The 20,537-nt window shown below is 36.6% G+C and overlaps 2 protein-coding genes across 2 annotated transcripts; one reads left to right on the top strand and one right to left on the bottom strand.

The window, feature by feature from the left end:
- The first annotated feature begins 14,408 nt into the window (after positions 1–14,408).
- LOC149948806 (lipase maturation factor 2-like) lies at positions 14,409–17,625 on the top strand. The gene is made up of 13 exons (XM_090173939.1): positions 14,409–14,603; positions 14,676–14,726; positions 14,801–15,009; positions 15,069–15,306; positions 15,377–15,555; positions 15,632–15,749; positions 15,809–16,149; positions 16,222–16,337; positions 16,399–16,523; positions 16,580–16,693; positions 16,754–16,865; positions 17,123–17,234; positions 17,303–17,625. Exons 1-13 carry the CDS (start codon positions 14,510–14,512, stop codon positions 17,456–17,458), a joined length of 1,965 nt encoding a protein of 654 aa, XP_090030065.1. The 5' UTR covers positions 14,409–14,509; the 3' UTR covers positions 17,459–17,625.
- Positions 17,626–17,627: 2 nt separating this feature from the next.
- PPP1R15 (Protein phosphatase 1 regulatory subunit 15) lies at positions 17,628–20,138 on the bottom strand. Its single transcript, XM_090173940.1, has 2 exons — positions 18,146–20,138; positions 17,628–18,030 (listed from the first exon to the last, which is right to left on the bottom strand). The coding sequence occupies exons 1-2, from the start codon at positions 19,775–19,777 to the stop codon at positions 17,818–17,820; spliced, it is 1,845 nt and encodes a 614-aa protein (XP_090030066.1). The 5' UTR covers positions 19,778–20,138; the 3' UTR covers positions 17,628–17,817.
- Between the last annotated feature and the right edge of the window lie 399 nt (positions 20,139–20,537).

Genomic DNA, 20,537 nt, shown 5'->3' with positions numbered 1-20,537 from the left:
AGTTCCTTACAAGGGACGTTCCTAACAAGGGACGTTCCTTACAAGGGACGTTCCTTACAAGGGAAGTTCCTTACAAGGGACGTTCCTAACAAGGGACGTTCCTAACAAGGGACGTTCCTTACAAGGGATGTTCCTAACAAGGGACGTTCCTTACAAGGGACGTTCCTAACAAGGGACGTTCCTAACAAGGGACGTTCCTAACAAGGGACGTTCCTTACAAGGAACGTTCCTTACAAGGGACGTTCCTTGCGCTGTTGATAGTTAAGGATGGAACGAGTGCTGGGGGTTTCGATTAACGTCTCAACATCAAAATGACACGGCTTCCACCAATTGGTTACAGTATACGTCTTAAAGTCAAGGCCATAATTTTAAACACTTATTTTCTAGACCTAAATTTTAATTCCAATGAATATAAAAATTCATAGATATTTCCTGAAACAACATTTTTAAAATATGTGTAGATTAACAAATGAACTTTTTTAAGTTAGATCTAATCCTAATTAAAGTCCTCAAATTGGGAGTTTTCTCCCATAGCGTAACGATCTTCTTATTTTGTTAAACCTTCTGTTAGACATTTATATTCGTTATTTTTATAATGCGAATTTTACGTTAGTGGTAAAGCAATAAATACCAACAATTCTTAATTTAAATATTTATAATTTTACCTATATAGTACAAAACTAAATGTAATAAAGTCTTGTTCTTACTACGGATCTGAATCTTTCATTCTCATACGGATTTGAATTCACCAAATTGCTGCTACAGCTTTCGAGTGTTTAACCCCTTGACCACGCGCGCCTTGCGGAGACCTTCTGATTTCCCTTTAAACTATACATTGATAATTGTCTAAGGCTTAGTTAAAATCGAACTTGTTCATTGCAGTCTGCAGTCATTTTATTTTTACTGATGGAGCTACAGAATGGCCTAACACGGGCTAGTTCAGTAATGGTAATTGTCTTGGACACGCCCCTGTAGCAAATCGGAGTCGGGCCGACGTCGGCGGCGGACGTAATTCGCGGAGTCGGGTGGACGTTGGCCCACTGCACTATTTATTGTCGAAATGTCCTACTTGATTTAAGGTCGGCCCGACGTCGTATGCTCGCTGTCTGCCGACTCTAAATGTTCGTCGTATGCACTCCGAATCATCGATGGGCCGACTTGGTAATAAGTCTTATTCTAGACCCAAAAATTACTTAAAGGTGTTGGAATCAGACGAGTGGTGTTTAAGAATTAAAGAAAAATAAATCAGTCGAAAGCTGTGAAGAGAAAGATTTGTAGTCATTTCTTCGATCACGGCGTTCGCCAGCTCGTTTTATCTTTAATCTTGTACACGATTAAAGTAAAGCAATTTGGCAAGGCATAGAACTTTTTCAATAAATTTTATTTAAAAGTAAACAAAATATGACAAGCTAGCACAGTAACGTTTATTGATTTAATCTATATATTTTTATCTATATACGTGTTCAAAATGTTAGCGCTGCATTATTTGTAATATTTTGGGTTCATGAAACCCATAAGATGCCCAAAATCTCAATTATCAGAAAACAGTGTAAAGTCTTTTTTAAGTCGGAAATTGCATTATAAATTTCGGTCACCACCCTGACTAAGCAAAGTCTGAAATACGTACATATTTTTCTTTAAGATTAAAAATTTTTGGGTCGGATTTGGTCATGGACCTAAAACGACTTTTCGACCCAAGACCGACGCGTAACCGACTCCCGTGTGCTACAGCGGTCGCCACCCTGACTTAGAAAAGTCTGAAAAACGTACATATTTTTTTCTATTCGAAAAAGATTAAGCTGGTTTCACAATCGACGGAAAATATGCCGGAAAGACGATAATAAACGCCGAGCTGAAAATTGATTCCCATTCGATATACCGCTAACGTTCAACTTTACGCTGCTAATTTTCCGTCGAGTGTGAAACCAGCTTTAGACTTTTTGGGTCGTCTTTTGGTGATGGACCTAAAACCGACTTTTCGACCCAAGACCGATAACGGTATTGCCATCTGGGTTAAATTTTGAAAAATAATAATATTTATTTATTTATTTTTTAAATTTTATAAGAGTAGAGAAAAATTATTAAATTTTATTTCAAAGCTATTTCTTTTTTCACTGAAAAATTATCACGTGGACTACAAAATACGTTAAGAATGCAACATTTCACAAGAGTGGTTTCGAACGCGTAACTTTCCTCTCGGAGGTTGACAGGTCAGCAGGCCTACCTACCAATTCATGCTCTTTCACTGATAGCTTACTAAGTAGTATACATTATTAGTTTAAAACTAATTCGAACTTAGGTCGGCCATTTTATTATTAATTGTTGATTGTTGATAGATTCACGAAATAAAACCAATCAGTTCCAAACAATAATGCTAAACAATTTGGGGAGCGGTAGATTGTTAATGGACTACGAAATAAAGACAATCAGATCAAAACAATAATGCTATATTTTATTTACAATAATGTTCATTAAAATTCGTTTTCAGTGCCTTAATTTTAATTAAAATTTACATAATTATTAAAAGGCACACCCCAATACTTTAAAGAATATCTACGTAAAATTTAAAGTTTATTGATAAAGCCGTTTTCGAGATATCGCGCTAGAAAGATATCCTTTATTTCCCCATAGCGTGACTCCATGTTATTTTCCCATGCAACAGGACAACAATTTCTTATTTTATCCCATAGGGTGAACAAGTCGCCCTAATGTAAAATAGTACTGTTGCCTATATGTTTGGCGACTTCCAATTGCAATTTCAGCAACGTGCAAAAAGGTTCAATTAACAACCGAAGTGTTTTATTGGCAGCGTGACCTCTTTTACGGAGCGCTTACTCTAAAAAATTCAAGAGTTTTTTTAAGAAGAAATAAAGTAAATGATAAATAGAGAGAGCAACAGTATCATAAGTATATAATATAATTTTAAAAGTATAACACTTTCTACTCTTCATATAAATTTTTTAACCGAAAGCTAGACAGACTCTAAAGCAGATTATGGAGACGTTCCGCTAGGAGGCGATTTTCAACCCGTTATTACGTCACTCTGTGAATAGTTGTCATTGAATGTTTGCTGAGCTACTGCTGAGAATGGGCCCGGGCCCCGGGCACCGGTAAATCAATAATTTCGGGCCCCATAAGATCCATTATTACTGTAAAAAACCATGCTTGTCCAAACCTGTACCCCGGTAATTTGTAGCATACTCCCCTTCCCTAGAGTTAAACTTACGGAACATTCTATATACTTATGGCAGTATACTGTATGTAGTTAACCCTAGCTTTAACGGCGCCACTGTTTGACCTATTCCAAATTTACCGCAATAGCTTTTGTGAAAAGATAAGTCCCGCCAAACAGAATATTATAGTCGTAGAGAGCGGCTTAACCGGGGCTCCGTCAAAGGCGGCCGGAAGGGTAAAGTAGACACTCCGTCGCCGACCGCGATGAGCAACACCTTCAGGAAAGAACGCGCTCGGAGGAGGGGGAATGATCATAAGTGGGGGAAAGCAGCGGCACGATGAAATATTCATGACTTGGAAATTGAATTCAATCTATTTTAAGGGGGGAAAGACGCGCAGATGCTTACCCCCTCCACTTCCTCCCTTAGTCTACAAGGCAAGGGTTAGGCGTTTTAACATAAGTAACATAATATTGAGAAGTGTGACACGCTTTATACTACCAAAGCCAATTTGTTCAATAAAACTATAATAATAATAATCAATAAAACTATTTCGATAATGACAACATAATTTGGCTAAGGACAGAAAATTCTTCCAAAGTTTTTACTAGTCTATAGAAGGGTCAGGTAACATATTGCGCGTGAAATCTTCGTCGTTGCTAAGGCCTATTGAAAATTGAAACGATTTGAAAAGGAAAAATAACGACTACTTTGGCCAAATAAAGATAAAATTGACCATAATAAACTAGAGCCTAGCGCCGATGATCCAACGCCGCCAACAACGAGACATTTTTATCCGCCGCCGAATTTTTTTGAGATTTTCTACGTAACTTTATTTTTATTCCTTCAAAAAAATGTTTTGAATTTTTTTTCAAATTTAAAAAAAAAGTGAGAAACTTTTACCCCTTCGCACCGCCTTCGCCGAAACAAATCAACGCCGCCGATGATTATTGAAAAATCAGCATGCCACGCCGCCGCCGGGCGGCCAGGGGATGTTCGTAAAACGCCGCCGCCGATCCAAATCAAATCGGCGCTATGCTCATAGACTATAATAAACACTCGCTTCGTATACAAAGCTACTTATTTTATTATGTAAGTATTTAGACCCGCGGACTCATGGACGACGTGATCTTCAATCGCGTTGGATTACGTCATTTTTAGGGAACCAATGAAATACCGGAGTGATTTGAAGTTTTTAGGGGGGTAAATAGCTTACTCTTCGAGCATGAGGGGGATAGGTAACGACCATAGATATAGGAAACGTATATAAAGGTCTAGATAAAATATTTCAAAGGGAGTGAATACGGAGGTGACAGCTAGCAGAAACGCGTAATTTCTGCAGGCTATCCTTAAAAGGCCCTATCTATCGGTAAGAAAGCTCGTGCTATCGTCGCGAGAGCCATTGTCTCCTGCTTAAAAATGATACTAAAAGTCACCAACAGATGGTGTCTAAAGACTACGGCCTGCGGAAAGGTCAAGCACTTAGTACTAAAATGCTAAGAGAGCTCGCGCTCTTGGTCACGTGCCTTCCTCGGTGTCTGCTATTTGTCAATTCCGTATTTTATGTTAGGCTTAGACGCCCCGAAATTTATCTAGACCTTTATATACATTTCTTATATCTATGGTAACGACGCTAAAAATCGTCTCAGAAAAGTCCTTCTCTCAAAGTATAAATAAATAAATAAATAGCAATCGTATGTGCCTCAAACGTAGGAGCAACAAACACAGCACCCCACACAAGGAGAACGCAACCCGTCAAAAGTCGTGAATTTTATTGTGTACAGTTTTCATTGGAGCCTGCTGCCGTCGGAAGGGGAAAATTCGGAAATTATCTGCCCCCCCCCCCCCCGCCCGTAAAACGTTTAGCGTAAACGTTCGTCCAATGAAATTTGTACACAACACTGCGTTAGCGTGTTTAAAGGCTAGCTGCGTTCTCCTTGTGTTTGTTGCTCCTAGCTCAAACTAACCTCACGGTGATTCTGGAAACCAAAGCCAGTGTCACACTAAAGCTAAAACCAAGGACAGTAGATACAGGGACGATAAAGTGTATTGGCGGCCTCTGTTGGAATATATCACCTAAAACGACCTAAACGCGAGGAGAGTTAGTTGTAAACAAAAAAAATGGCGGTCACCGAATTTTAGCGGTTCTTGACGAGGCTTAAGTGTTCAAAACAAATGGGCATATTTTTATTTACGCTCGTAGTATTATTTTTAATTTAACATCAAAATGGTAAAAACTAACTACAATAATACTGTCCATGGTGAACCACGTCTTAACAATGGCCGCGGTTTGTTTACATCTAACTCTCCGTGAAAATGAAGACGTTTAAAATCGAATTTTTTTTTCCAGCTTTTTCGTCCCTGTATCTACTGTCCTTGTTAAAACCCAGTTTAGGTCGGTTTGAATGCCAGTTTTGACCGCCGACGATAATTCTTGGTTCACTAGTGTGAAATCGCTTCACCCCGGTATAGCCAAGGCTTAAAGTCATTTCAAATTATGATCAAAATTTTTAAAATACTAAAATGTATCCCAAAACAATTAGTGAATCATGTTTACTATACATACGTCAGTAATAATATTTGACATTACTTCGAATTTTATTCCCAATTATTTTACTTGTCGTTGTGAAAACGATTCTAAGCGAACTGACTTGGGCGAGTTGCTTCCTGAACCAACACGAACCGATTTCTCACGCTGGTTTGAAAAACTAGTTATCTAAAACTAAGCGATTTTAGGGGTAAGTGTGAACCTGGATAAAGAGATTGACGAATTTCCTTTCCTGATATTTTTCGCAATCCCTTTGCGACAAACTATCATTAACCGATATCTTTAAGTGTCATACTTAAGTTACTTATGGTTTTACTATTTCCCCCATAGGTGCTCGTACTTCGTTTCGTCGATTTTGCCAGACTTCTACAGAATTCATTTTCAATGTTCACCGTTTATAGCTCTAGTATTGGTTTTAGTGTTTACTTAAAGGAACTCTGAAAGGGTGCGACACGAGGAAGGAAGAAGAGAGGTATATTTTAAAAATAAACTTCGACTGAGGTGAGTTAGTTGGCGCATTTTCTGGAGTAGGATCCAAGGAATTATTTTTCTGCGTAATGAGGCTTTTACTGTTTCGTAAATAGAATGATTCACAAATAGCTTTCAAGGAAACAAACCTTTAAAGCGAAGTCATTAGGGGTTCGATTTTAATGCTTTTATTTGTAATAGATGGCGCCAATTTAATTTTTTGGTTGGAAGGAAATAAATAATTTTTTTTCAACAAAAAAACTTATTTCTAGAGTTGTAAGTCGTAAAGGTTTTCGCGGTAAATGACCGAGGCCTTTTTTCCGGAAAAAAAAATCATTCCATGATTGTTTGCAAATTTAAATAAAGCGTCATTTTCGCCTCATTTTTTCGAATCTAAAAGTAAAACTAAACCTCTAGACTAGTTTAAACGGATTAACAATATAACACTATTAATGTTTTGTAGTATGTTTCCTGTTATTAGACATTTTATATCGATAAAAACACTAAGAACCCTTAAAAAGTAATTATGTTTCAATTATTTATTTTTTAGATTTACGGAAAATTTTCTGCAATTCGGGAAATTTCCTAGAAACTTTTCCGCATTTTATTTTTCTAGAAAATTAATAACTCTCCTTTTTAGTTCCACATCGAGATATATATATATCGAAGTGGGACTATTGCTATGGACGGATTGTCGTTAAGTGTTGTGTGTTTGTTTGTTTGTTTGTTTGTTTGTTTGGTGTGGAAAGCAACGACACGGCAGATGGCGCTGCTAAAATAATTTGCAGTTTTGGCGAAACCGGGATTCGAACTCACAGTTAACAAGTCGGCCCAGGCCGTAATATTAGTTCCACATCAGTGTATTCGAATGGGCAAAGCCATACACCCTTAGTAGACACAGGTAGGCAAACTAATACAAAGCTTTTGAGGCTTTGTGATTTCTTATCGTTGGATATATAAATTGCCACCCTAAGTGAAAGGGTGGATGCCGCCCACCATCAGGAGACCCGGGTGGGCAAACTAATATAAAAACTGTTGAGCCCATGTGATTTCCTATAGTTAGATATACTATTTACCATCCTATGTTAAAGAGAGGCCACCGCCCACCCTCAGGATACATGGGTGGGCAAACCAATTCATAAGCTGTTGAGGTCATTTATTGACTTAACTTGCAAGGTAATTTGACAAAAAGCTATATTTTAAATTTCGATCTATTTGTGGTAGAGCTATAAACGGGTAGTCTTTACGTGAACTTGTAAGCTAATATACCTAAGTTTTGCGAATGGTATACGGCAAAGATTATCGAAATAAAAATTTACCTTGATAGATATAAAACTACATATGCCCGAATGCCCCTAGTTTTTGGATGAGTATGGGAGTCCAATAATTAATAATGGCGGTACGTAAGTGTGTGAAGGGAAATAGAGTCTTCAATGCTTTAACTTTTTAAGCGTACGCGTGTTCTTAATAATATAATACCTTCTCCCGATAGTGACTTCAATTTATAATTGTTTCTCTATGGTTCTATTGCTTTTATTACCCAAAAGGAAGTTCGTCAGTGTGGATTGAACTCGTAGTTTGTCTTGAACCTTTTGTTTGGTGTAACGAGTGATGAAGTTTTTTAATGTCTCTTGTTGATTTATTTAAATAAGAAAATAAGTATCTCATTGGGGGGCTTTTAGAGCATTTATAAGTACATATGGGCATTTAAAATGTTCGAGCTCGTTTATTCGAGTACTCACTTTCGAGCGAGGCATCTTAAGCGAGCGTGCCCACCTACCACTGCTCACCACCCGAACATTTAAAATTTCCAAACTCGTTTATTCGAGTACTCACTTTCGAGCGAGGCATCTTAAGCGAGCGTGCCCACCTACCACTGCTCACCACCCGAACATTTAAAAATTCCAAGCTCGTTTATTCGAGTACTCACTTTCGAGCGAGGCATCTTAAGCGAGTGTGCCCACCTACCACTGCTCACCACCCGAACATTTAAAATTTCCAAGCTCGTTTATTCGAGTACTCACTTTCGAGCGAGGCATCTTAAGCGAGCGTGCCCACCTACCACTGCTCACCACCGGAACATTTAAAAATTCCAAGCTCGTTTATTCGAGTACTCACTTTCGAGCGAGGCATCTTAAGCGAGTGTGCCCACCACCCACCACCCACCACCCACCACCCGACGCGAAGTTTGAGGTTCACTTATCCAACGATAAGAAATCACAAAGCCTCAAAAGCTTTGTATTAGTTTGCCTACCTGTGTCTACTAAGGGTGTATGGCTTTGCCCATTCGAATACACTGATGTGGAACTAATATTACGGCCTGGGCCGACTTGTTGACTGTGAGTTCGAATCCCGGTTTCGCCAAAACTGCAAATTATTTTCGCAGCGCCATCTGCCGTGTCGTTGCTTTCCACACCAAACAAACAAACAAACAGACAAACACACACACACACACACACACACACACACACACACAACACTTAACGACAATCCGTCCATAGCAATAGTCCCACTTCGATATATATATATATATATCTCGATGTGGAACTAAAAACTCCGTATAATGACGCCTTTACGCTCTCGGCCACTGGAAGCTTCCCAGAATTTGTTCGGAACTTCTACTGTATTCTCGTCAGTTTTAGCGGCGCGGGGGGAGTTGGCTAATTAAGTGGTCGAAATTCTCGTCCGTTTTTACGCCTTATTTTACGTATATTTTCGGAATTTAAGGTCAAGTGAACCTCAAACTTCGCGTCGGGTGGTGGGTGGTGGGCACACTCGCTTAAGATGCCTCGCTCGAAAGTGAGTACTCGAATAAACGAGCTCGAAAATTTTAAATGTTCGGGTGGTGAGCAGCGGTAGGTGGGCACACTCGCTTAAGATGCCTCGCTCGAAAGTGAGTACTCGAATAAACGAGCTCGAAAATTTTAAATGCCCTCTTCCCCATATGTACTTATAAATGCTCTAAAAGCCCCACAATGAGATACTTATTTTCTTATTTAAATAAATCAACAAGAGACATTAAAAAACTTCATCACTCGTTACACCAAACAAAAGGTTCAAGACAAACTACGAGTTCAATCCACACTGACGAACTTCCTTTTGGGTAATAAAAGCAATAGAACCATAGAGAAACAATAATAAATTGAAGTCACTATCGGGAGAAGGTATTATATTATTAAGAACACGCGTACGCTTAAAAAGTTAAAGCATTGAAGACTCTATTTCCCTTCACACACTTACGTACCGCCATTATTAATTATTGGACTCCCATACTCATCCAAAAACTAGGGGCATTCGGGCATATGTAGTTTTATATCTATCAAGGTAAATTTTTATTTCGATAATCTTTGCCGTATACCATTCGCAAAACTTAGGTATATTAACTTACAAGTTCACGTAAAGACTACCCGTTTATAGCTCTACCACAAATAGATCGAAATTTAAAATATAGCTTTTTGTCAAATTACCTTGCAAGTTAAGTCAATAAATGACCTCAACAGCTTATGAATTGGTTTGCCCACCCGTGTATCCTGAGGGTGGGCGGTGGCCTCTCTTTAACATAGGATGGTAAATAGTATATCTAACTATAGGAAATCACATGGGCTCAACAGTTTTTATATTAGTTTGCCCACCCGGGTCTCCTGATGGTGGGCGGCATCCACCCTTTCACTTAGGGTGGCAATTTATATATCCAACGATAAGAAATCACAAAGCCTCAAAAGCTTTGTATTAGTTTGCCTACCTGTGTCTACTAAGGGTGTATGGCTTTGCCCATTCGAATACACTGATGTGGAACTAATATTACGGCCTGGGCCGACTTGTTTCACTATATTGAGCAGTTAAACCTTTTAGAGTGTTGGCGCAATCTGGTAAAAATTTACCGTTAGACTTGTAAGCTCTGTGAAAGTGTTATCTTTATTATCAAATATGTATCGCCATTAAAATCCTATTTATAAACACAGTCTTAATGTAGACACTTTAAAATATAAATTTTATTAATTTTTCTTTTGTTGAAACTTTGTTTATAGTATTTTTTAACTAGGTTTTAAAGCGTTTAACTACTACTTTCTGATTCCTCTTTTAAAATAAAGTTCTTGCACGAATTCCTACTTACTGACTGCTTTTAAAATAAATTTCTTGCAATAATTCCTACATTCTGAATCGGCTTTTTAAAATTAAATTCTTACAAGAATTCGTACTTTCTGACTATTTTAAAAATAAAGTTCTTTGCAAGAATGCTTACCTTCTGACTCTGCTTTGACAATAAAGGTTTTCTTGCATCCTAAATTTCTGACTGCTTTTAAAATAAAGTTCTTGCAAGAATTCTTCAAACATTTGAAAAATTCTGGTGAATTTCAGGTAACTCCTCCCTTTCCATCACGTGACGAATATATACCTTCCCGCTTCCTAAAACGCGTAGCCCCACCCTCAAAATTCAAATGATTCTGTGACCCTTTAAATAGACTGGCTTTGTCTAAATTTGAATTTGGCTGACCAATAAAAAAGAAGAAATCCAGAAAGACTAAATACTTCTATTAATTTAATTGATAAATTATGAAAAAATTAATATACAAGTCTACCAGTGTCCTACTTATGTAAGTATGTTACTTGTAGTTTTATAGTACACATGTTGATCCCGTGCCAGAAAACGCGTAGGGATATCACTTTATGTACAATAGAACTACGTCTACAATTATACACTATTATATCTATTATTTTCTAGGTTTTCCCCAATCCAGTTAATTTGTTTCTAGGCTTTCATCGGAGAACGGAATTTCTGTTTGTGAAGGGCAATAATTGCGTCTAATTTCTTTCTGTCTTTAATTAGCGCAGCCTTACGGGGAATCTTGAGTTAATTTCCTTTCTAGAGTACTCTCTCAAGGAGAAAGGAAATCGCTTTCTTAATCTAGACCCCAAAAAGCTTAACGATTTTTGGGTGTAAGCCTGTGATATTTTTCAGTTAATTGCTTTGGCTATTATTGATTTTCGTACCAGGAAAATAAATTTACCAACAAAAGGATCGAGTGTATTAAAAGAATGGAAGAGGCTTAAAAGTGCAAAAAGTTTTAATCGACTGTTTTAGATGTTATTTCTTTATTTACGGAGAATCGTCAGGATATAACACCCATTAGAAAAAACACATATTCGGTTTCAGAGCAGGTGGCGCCATTCACGGTCACACGGTGAATCATTTTTAATAATATTATAGGGTAACTACTGATTAGAGACGATAATGTACTTTTTTAAATTGGCTGAAAACCAGTTAAAACTGTGACTTTTAAACATAAGTTTTTAATCGGTCGAACTTCAAGCGTTATTGAAAATTTTGATTTAACAAGTTTAACGTCAATATTTCACACAAAATTTAAATTTATGGCCAGTTTTCAGGCGTACGATAATGTTTTTCTGAAATTGATAATATTTGACTCGGGGTACGATAATTTCAGGAACTGGCAATGTTGAGAGAACCGCAGTTAATTAACTTTGCCTTAAGCACCAAAGCACAGCAGTCACAAACGTGGCGCCATACGATTCATTGTAGATGCTGGCGGTGATCAGTAAACTTAGCGATATAAACTTTTTTTAGAACTTTTAGGGCTACTTGGTCTCAGCTCTTAAAGCAGCACCGGCGTTAAAAAAATCTGGGTGAAAATCGAGTAGCAAATCCGGCCAATCATATTTTGTCATTTTCCCAACCCTTTTCCGGAACTTACTTAAGAAAGTAGGAAAATTCGATACTTCGGTTTGGCCCTTTAAATAAAATAAAAAAATAAAAAATTATAATATATTAATAATATATATAATAACAATAATGTATTGAAGTTACTAAGAATATTTCAGCATAGCATTAACCCCTGGTACCATCCTCGCAGCTTTTGTGGAGAAATTTCGTCTGCATTTAAGGCGCATTCAAGGTCATACCATCAAAGATAATTTAAACTCGTACCCTAGATTCGAAATCACTCTCTCGCGCGTTGCCGATAGCGTTTACCCACTTCCCGCCGGAACTCAGAAAAAATTAGCTCCATGGTTTGCGCCTTACCACAACCATAGAAATCTCATAGGTAACTAGAATGCTGCCGCCTACGGCCGAGCTTGACGCCAGTTCGCCTTGAACCATCAGCCAATGAGAGGCCGTAGAGTGGTTCCGCCAAGGAGGATAATAATCGTCCTTCGATCCGCTACTATAGCGGGAGATAGGTGACGTCATTCTCTCTGGTGACATTAAATTCTTGGCAGAACCACTCTTTGAGCTCTGATTGGCTGAGATCTGGCTATCGTCTGCCACGGCGTTTGGCCCATTTGCCAGTTACACGGCAGCATTCTAGTTACCTATGAGATTTCTATGACCACAACCGATGGAGCCCGATTTTTCTGAGGTCACATTCTTGATAATAATAATAATATTTAAACTCACTAGGCGAAACCAAAACCGCTACTCCACCCCTTTTTTGCTCCAAGGTTAGTCGTTCACAACACTGCCTCAAAATTTAAATTGTAAAAATAAAATATAAGAATTGTGATGTTGAATCGTCAAAATAATGCCTTTGAAGCTTGAAAGTAACAAAATAGTTTTACGCCTTAATTAAATAAATTGGTTCCAAAAGTGTCAGTGAATTTAAATATTATTATTATTTTTTATATTTAAAGGGTCACACCGTCGTATCGAATTTTACTACTTTATAACGCAAGTTCCGGAAAATCGTTGGGAAAATGACAGAATATGATTTCCACGATTTGCTAAAGGCTTCATAAGCCACAGAATGGGCTTCTCTTGGAGCATCGAGGGAATGAGTAAAAAACCAAACAGTTAATTTTTTTTTTAAATAGGATAAAATTGTGATCCTATTTGCTATATACGTAGTTGGAAGTGACGTAATTTACGTCATGTCCCGTAAACAAGGTTTCATCATGTGCCAATAAATTATAAATAAATGATTTATCATTTATTGGCCCTCGAACTGCATGGTTTCAGCGGAGTAGCAACCACTACCAGTAGGACAAGGTTACAATGTCCCCTTAAAAAATTTCTACCTGTGTATGTCCCCCCTCCCTCCCCTGAAATATTGTGAATTTGTTTTTAAAACCATTCTGAAAAAAAAAATTGTCGTAAAAATTTGAAGTAAAATTTCCAAATATTTGTCCACTTTTATAATATCATATATTGTGGAGCGCTTCGCTCAATCGGCATGTGAGGCTCGCTTCGCTCGCAATGTACCCCCCAAACTCAGAAACGTTCCTACGCGCCTGCATGGTTTCAATAAAGGAAATACGTTTATGGCCTACTTACAAGGCCTACTTATGACTTATGAGTAGTTATGTTAGACATGCTAAGAAGCAAAACTTATGGAATGTTTTCTACTAAAATACTACCACAACGGCCAATCAACCGAAAGCGCTCGGTATTTCAGAATAAAAACATTGTATTATTCTTAACGTTATGAACGCTACACAGTATTCTGTTATGTATTTTTACAACAAATTTTTGGGGTTGTTCTTTACTATAATATACCTTATTTCATCATACGGCCAAAAGATTTAGAAATAAAAATATAGTTAAATTGTGATTTTAAAAATATATATATGGGCCCTCTACTATATGGGCCCTCTTATAATTGGTATTTTTAATTTTTTATATTTTGGGCCACTTAGAAGTATTTTTGGGCCAATTTTATATTTCCTAAAGCCAGTAGCGAAGCCAGAAATTCGTCAAGGGGGGAGGTATGTGAATGTTAAGAGGGGGTCGATAAGGGGTTGGAAATTTAGTATAGTCAAAAGTAGGCCCAAGGGGGGGGGGGTCTGGACCCTGAAACCCCTCCCTTGTCTACGCCACTACCTTAAGCTAGAAAACATGGTGATTAATTTTTTAAATTTCAATTACTCCCGGTAATAAATTTCTGTATAATTTTAAATCACAAAGCCTTTTACTTATTTTAAATTTTTTTTGGCCCCCATGGTAGGTTTAGGGGTCCCCTTTAAAATTTTAAGGTAGGCCTATTTACCTTCCCCATGGCGACGCCAGTGTTTTTTACTATTTCTTTTATTTTCTTAACGATTTTAAAACTTTAAATTCGAATTTCCCAAAACGTAATTTTGCAAGTTACAACGGTTTTAATCTCAGCTAGTGCGACGCCGATAGTGTAATTTTTAGTAGTAAACACAAAAATATAGAATCCTTGGTATAAATCAATCTTAACACGAGAAAAACGAACTCGATGAGGTGGTTTTGACCTTTAACCCATAAGTGTCAAATCTGTACATTTTTGTACTTTCTTAATGCCATTTCGAATTAAATATTCTTAAAACATCGAAAACCAATATGATGGCCATTAAATCAACAAAGACTTTCTTTCTATGGGGAATGTCAGTTGTATACTTATTCGCTTTTTCATCTCTTTACTATCAAATTCCAGGTATGACAATATTACAGCCTTGGCTTTCTTATAGTATCGTAAGAATAATATTTAACGTTAATATAATTCCAGGGCTGTATGGAGATAATGGTCTGCTTCCAGTTCGTTCCATATTTCCACTGGGTAAAATTCTTAAAATTAAATAAATTTAAGTATTATGTCATAACTTAAAAAAAACATTTTGTTGTTGTTGAAAGAGGGGGATGAGAAAACCATACAGAAAAGAGCTGCGGAAAAACCAAACCTTATTTGGCTCGCCCCTGTATTGGGTCTGGAGGCAGCGACCATGATGGAATTAATTTCATTACTTGGCATAACCATTTCATTTGTCTCCATAATTTGGAGTCGGATGAGAGAAGCAACTAATTTTGTTTTATTATGGCTATTATATTTTTCATTGTACCAGGTCTGTTAGTTTAAATTCTTAAGCTCAAAGTGGATTATTTAATATCAATATCTCAATAGGCTGGACAAATATTTCTTTGGTTTCAATGGGATATTCTTTTGCTGGAAGCTGGATTTCTTGCTATAATAGTAGCCCCATTTGGAGTTTTAAATCGACCGTCATCAAATTTGGCAATGTCACAAAAAGCCCATGATAATGTTTCAATGTGGCTGGTTCGTTGGCTCTTATTTAGGCTTATGTTTGCGTCAGGAGTTGTGAAATTAACGAGTCAGTGCCCTACATGGTGGGGTTTAACAGGTTAATTGAAACTTCTTGTTTTTAAACATAAAACCCAAAAATTAAGAATCATTTATTTTAAATATTACAGCTCTGAATATTCACTTTGAAAGTCAATGCATTCCAACTTCAATTGCGTGGTTCTTTCACCATTTCCCTACTTGGATATTACGATTGGGTGTGGTTGGAACTTACGTGATTGAAATAGCAATACCATTTCTTTTCTTTTCACCTCTACGATCTCTGCGTTTGTTTAGTTTCAATGCCCAGGTATACATTGTATTTTCATTTAAATTACGTAGGTGTAGAATTCTGTCTAATTGTAAAATGTTTTTTTTTTAATCAGTTGCTATTCCAAATAACGATTATCTTAACTGGCAACTACAATTTCTTCAACATTCTGACCATTGTTTTATGCATTTCATTACTTGATGACGATTACTTGGGAACACACGTTAAAAGTGGTATAAACTTTTTTTTTGTGTTGGTTTGCGTTATACATTTGGTTTTGAATATTTTGCAGGAAATCAAGTCAGTTTTCCTGGCTCCTTCATTGAAAAACTATTAAAATTTTTGATTTACGGAGCCTTATCTTATTGGACCGTAATTCTCTTTGGTCTACACTTCACACCAGACATGGCAATATCCTCTAAGATAACATTCACTCCAACTCAGTTTGCCAATACATTATCCAAAGCTGTTCCCGCATCTATTGCTATTGGAATAGTTTCGTTAATGTGTAACATAATACTGGCGCTCTATAACAGTTTTACCTGGCCTGGGGGATTTTTCTCAAAATTATTTGCTGTTATATCTACATGTATCACGAGTGGGGCGGCTATATGGATATTTTGCATAAGTTTGGTTAGTTTTATTCCATATAGACTTACATATTTTTCACTGAAATAGTTTTTTATTTAAATTTTTTTCTCTAAGGTTCCCCATACTGTAATTGATAGAGAATCTGCCAATAGCTTATGGCCGGTCATCAGAAGTTGGCATCAGGAAGTTGATCAGTTTCACATTGTTAATTCCTACGGTCTATTTAGAAGGTAATTGAAGATTTGCTGTGTTAATGCGTCATGAGTATTAAGTTTTTGTGATTTGTGATAGAATGACCGGGGTTGGTGGTCGTCCAGAAGTGGTTATCGAAGGGAGTAATTCAATCGATTCTGGCTGGAAGGAATATAACTTTATGTATAAGCCTGGGAATGAAGAACAACCTCCAAAATTTATTGGTACGCTTACTTTACCTGTTTTTTACACTGCATGTTAATTTAATTTTTAATTCTAGTTCCGCACCAGCCTCGTATGGATTGGCAAATGTGGTTCGCAGCTTTAGGATCTTATAAAGATAATCCATGGTTGGCTAGTTTAATATATCGCGTGTTGAATCACCAACCAGAAGGTTTGAACCATTTTCATTTTTAGTTGTAAACTCGCGCTACATTTTTTTTCACTTCAACAGTTCTTGCCTTGCTGGACCCACAACGCAATCCATTCCCAAAAGCTGCTCCAAAATACCTCAGAGCGTCCTTGTACACTTATAAATATACCCCATTTGAACATAAATCAAGAAAGTATGATTAAATTACTAAGATTAGCCATTTCAGGGTTGCCACAATATTCTGATTCAAATTCCCTGACCATTTAAGTTTTAATATTTTCCCTGACTTTTTAAGGCCAAAATTAGAGTTTTTAAATGAAATAAACTTATATTTCAGTACAAAAATGATATCAATATCCAAGGATCTAAACAATAAAAATAAACTCATTAATTCCCTGACGTGTGGCAACCCAGCTTTTGCAAACTAGTTTGAAATTTTTCCAATTTCAGGCCATATGTGAATAACTGGTGGAGTCGAAACAAAAAAGCAGAGTATTTCCCGGTGGTCAGCCGAGAACACAAACCACTTTTGGATTATTTGAAAGCAGCTGGGATTCCAACTGTAATTATAATTCCTGTACATAGTTTTTAGAGCCAACATTCTCAATTATTTAATTTGACAAAAATTAGATTCAGAGACCACAAAGACGCCCAGACACATTTCTGAAGAAGCTGCTTTACGAATTAAGAAAGTATGCCGAACGATTATCGGGCCACGTTTTTGTCTGGTCTGTTTTCAGCGCAAGTTTGGCCATCAAGTTCTTAAATGCAATCATACGATCATAAGCATTTCAATGAAAAATGTTCACAATTTTCTCAGTACTCTTGTATAATCATGACCAAAACATAACTTTCTAGCTGTATCGTAACTTAATCACTGGCCAGCCAATTAATGGTTGTTTTTTGTAAATATTTATACACCTAGCATTCTTGATAAATATTTTTACTACAAAAAAACATTGCCCAATTGAAAATTTTATTTACAAAAAATTACAAAACCGCAGGATAACGAAAAATATAATTTAAGTGTGGGATTTTGGAGTTCATATTATTCAATACCGAGAGTTCTCTGAATTTACTTTAGATTACAAAGTAATTAGCCTGCGGATTAATTAAGAATTGCAAATGATGAAGTACATAAAGATTTAATTTTGCATATCACCAAATCGTGCGTTAAAGATCTCGTCCCTGTGCTCTTTGGTTAATATTATGGATAAGAGGGGCTCAATATTAGCAATACGTTTCTGAAATCTGCTTCTGTCTAAGCTGAACTGTTCCCAATTACTTTTTCTTTCATCTTCACATACCACTAAAATTTTTCTAATTTGAACCAGTTTCTCCTCGGGAGCAAAGCTCACCTGTTAAAAAAAAGTTACTTTTTATCAAACTCATTGGAAAGGAAAAAAAAATGTTCTCAACTGATAAAATATCAAAGTTTTATTTTGGCATACTGATAAGATAAATTCAACAAACCTTAGAAATTTTCCATTCAGGAGGGTGGCAATCTTTCATATCTTCATTCCATTTTTTGTTGACTTTACTTAAGTTCTCAGCCATAGCCTGGGCTGCAAAATCAACTGGATCGCAAACATTTCCACTGATTAAAATTTCAAAGCCATCATTATCAAAATTAACCTCGAAGCAAGTTTCTTGAAGGGAAGTGCACCGATCAACTTCTTGGAACTCAGCAAATTGTGTCTTGAAACTTTGCCAGCTATAGTCATCAAATTCCCCATTAACTTCGGAGCCACAGTCGGAATCGCTATCATAGAGATCATCGTTGCCATTGAGAATAAAAGAAATGTTTGAATTATCACAATCGTTATCTCTAGAGTCTGATGAATGAGACAAGGAATGTACTCCGCATAGTTCAGTTTCATAATCAAATACAATATCAAACTCCAAATCGTCCATTATTGGCGAAGGCAAGGACCTTTCCATATTTTTGTCAAAACCAAGCACAGAGGGTGTGTCCAATTCATCACACACACCCATATTTGATTCATAAATTTTTTTATTAACAGGGGTAGAGTCAGTTTCCATTATTCCAATCATTTGCTGTTCTCTGCATTGTTTAAGTTTATTTTTTCTCTTTTGTTGAGATTTTCTAGTTTTTCTGGATTTGCTGCTCTTTACTTTTTTCTCATTTTTATTTGATTCATTGTTTGGTTTATCCAGGCACAAACAATTTGACAAATTCTTTTCTTGAACTTTTAATTTCTTTAATTTTCTACAATTTAATGGCTTAAGTTTTGCTTGACAATTGAGGCAAAGCTGCGAGTTCTTTCTTGGGTTTTCATGATTGCCAGCAGATTCATTTCCTGTTGAGATTGACTGAATCAACATTGTCAGTGAAACCTCCTCTGACATTTCATCAGTTTTTTCCCCATTGTCTATCATTTTAACACTGCCTGCCATTTGTAAGTGGTCAAAACTCTCAGAGCTTTCTTTGGCCTTAACAATTGGCAAAACAGTGCAAATAGGCTTACTTGTCATAGTGTTCATTTTAATTCCAATTAAGCTATCTTTCGAGCATGGATTTTTATCAATTTTTTCCTTATAATTAATACTTTTTGTGACACTTGCAGACTCCTTCTCATACAAATTGGCCCTGTCTTGGGTGAAATACTTTTTCACTTCTTCAGCGATGCTCTTGCAAGTACTTGACTCTGACTTGGTCGGCAATTTTTCATTGAGTTTACAATTTAACAGGTTCATGACCAATGGGTCTAGAAAACTCTCCTTCTTAGGGCAATAGCTCTTGGTGCCGATAAAACCACTAATGATTGGAGGAACCTTAGGAACCTTTCCAGGTAGCTGACTAAAAGTTTGAGTTATAGGCACATCATCCATTTTGACAATCGACATTTTTAGATCAGATTCCTTGTCAGAAATATTTGGAGTTCCAGGCACATTGAAAAGATCACAAAATCCAAGGAAAGTGGGCGGGTATCTTGCTTGCAAGAAGTGGTTACTGCTTGAAAAAAATGGGGCAGCTTGCATCTTGACCTTTTTCAGGAATTTTGACGCAAAACTTTCAGTTTTTAAATTTTGTTGATCAGAAACCAAATTAAATGAGCTCACAGTAGATAAAGAATCCCACATTTTTTATTATTGAAAAAATTGTAGTAGATGAAGTAGAAGAATAAAATTCTAATTTATACCAAATGTACAGTACTAGTAATTTAACCTATTTCATCATTCAGATCACCGTTGCCACTTGACCATGACATAAAAGAGCATCGTAACTAAGCTTAATGTTCGGTATATTCCAAAGAATTTTGTGGTGCATCAGTCTCGGATTCATTTTTCTGGAACTTGCTGGGATTTTCCCTCTAAGGAAACGGTGTGGGAAAATTACCTCTTGGCCTTGTACTTCCCAAGAACTGTCTAATGAGCCTTGGTCACTACACAGATGCGTCGTTGGCAATCGAGAAGTTTCTATATCTTCACCGTTTTCGAGCTTATCTTTATCGTCTTTAAACTTATTATTAGATTCCAAAATAATAGCGACTATCAAATATTCCATTATATGATTTATGTCGCAAGAGAAAATTTTATACGGTTTACTTTCGATACGATGTGAATAGAAATGGCTGAAAATAGACTAACGTCGTCTTATTGCGCTTAAAAATTGTGCAATCAAATCGTTTTTGGGAAAAGTAAACGTTTTTAAAAGAATTTATTTAAGACTAAATTTTACTAAAAACCACAATAAAAACTCTTGAAAATTCGTTTTTCATAACATTTTGAGTTTTTAAATTGTCATTTTAATACTTTATTAAAGTTTTATATCAAACTACTTTTTCTGTACCTCTACCTATTGCATCAGAAATGTGAAGATCCGAAAAACTGCCGGATATAC

Source organism: Leiobunum rupestre, chromosome 4, assembly GCF_980474605.1.
Source record: "Leiobunum rupestre chromosome 4, qqLeiRupe1.1.hap1, whole genome shotgun sequence".
Classification (NCBI taxonomy): domain Eukaryota; kingdom Metazoa; phylum Arthropoda; class Arachnida; order Opiliones; family Sclerosomatidae; genus Leiobunum; species Leiobunum rupestre.
The sequence above is the reverse complement of the archived record's forward strand: the minus strand, read 5'-3'. Positions and strand labels throughout refer to the sequence as shown.

Excerpts from the sequence above, each read along its gene's own strand:
- PPP1R15 (XM_090173940.1), bottom strand. The coding sequence starts at position 19,777 with ATGTGGGATTCTTTATCTACTGTGAGCTCATTTAATTTGGTTTCTGAT. Across the intron at positions 18,031-18,145 it reads CTGAATGGAAAATTTCTAAG|GTGAGCTTTGCTCCCGAGGA; the intron begins GTTTGTTGAATT and ends TTTTTTTAACAG.
- LOC149948806 (XM_090173939.1), top strand. The coding sequence starts at position 14,510 with ATGATGGCCATTAAATCAACAAAGACTTTCTTTCTATGGGGAATGTCA. Across the intron at positions 16,338-16,398 it reads TCCTACGGTCTATTTAGAAG|AATGACCGGGGTTGGTGGTC; the intron begins GTAATTGAAGAT and ends GATTTGTGATAG. Across the intron at positions 16,694-16,753 it reads GTTGAATCACCAACCAGAAG|TTCTTGCCTTGCTGGACCCA; the intron begins GTTTGAACCATT and ends TCACTTCAACAG.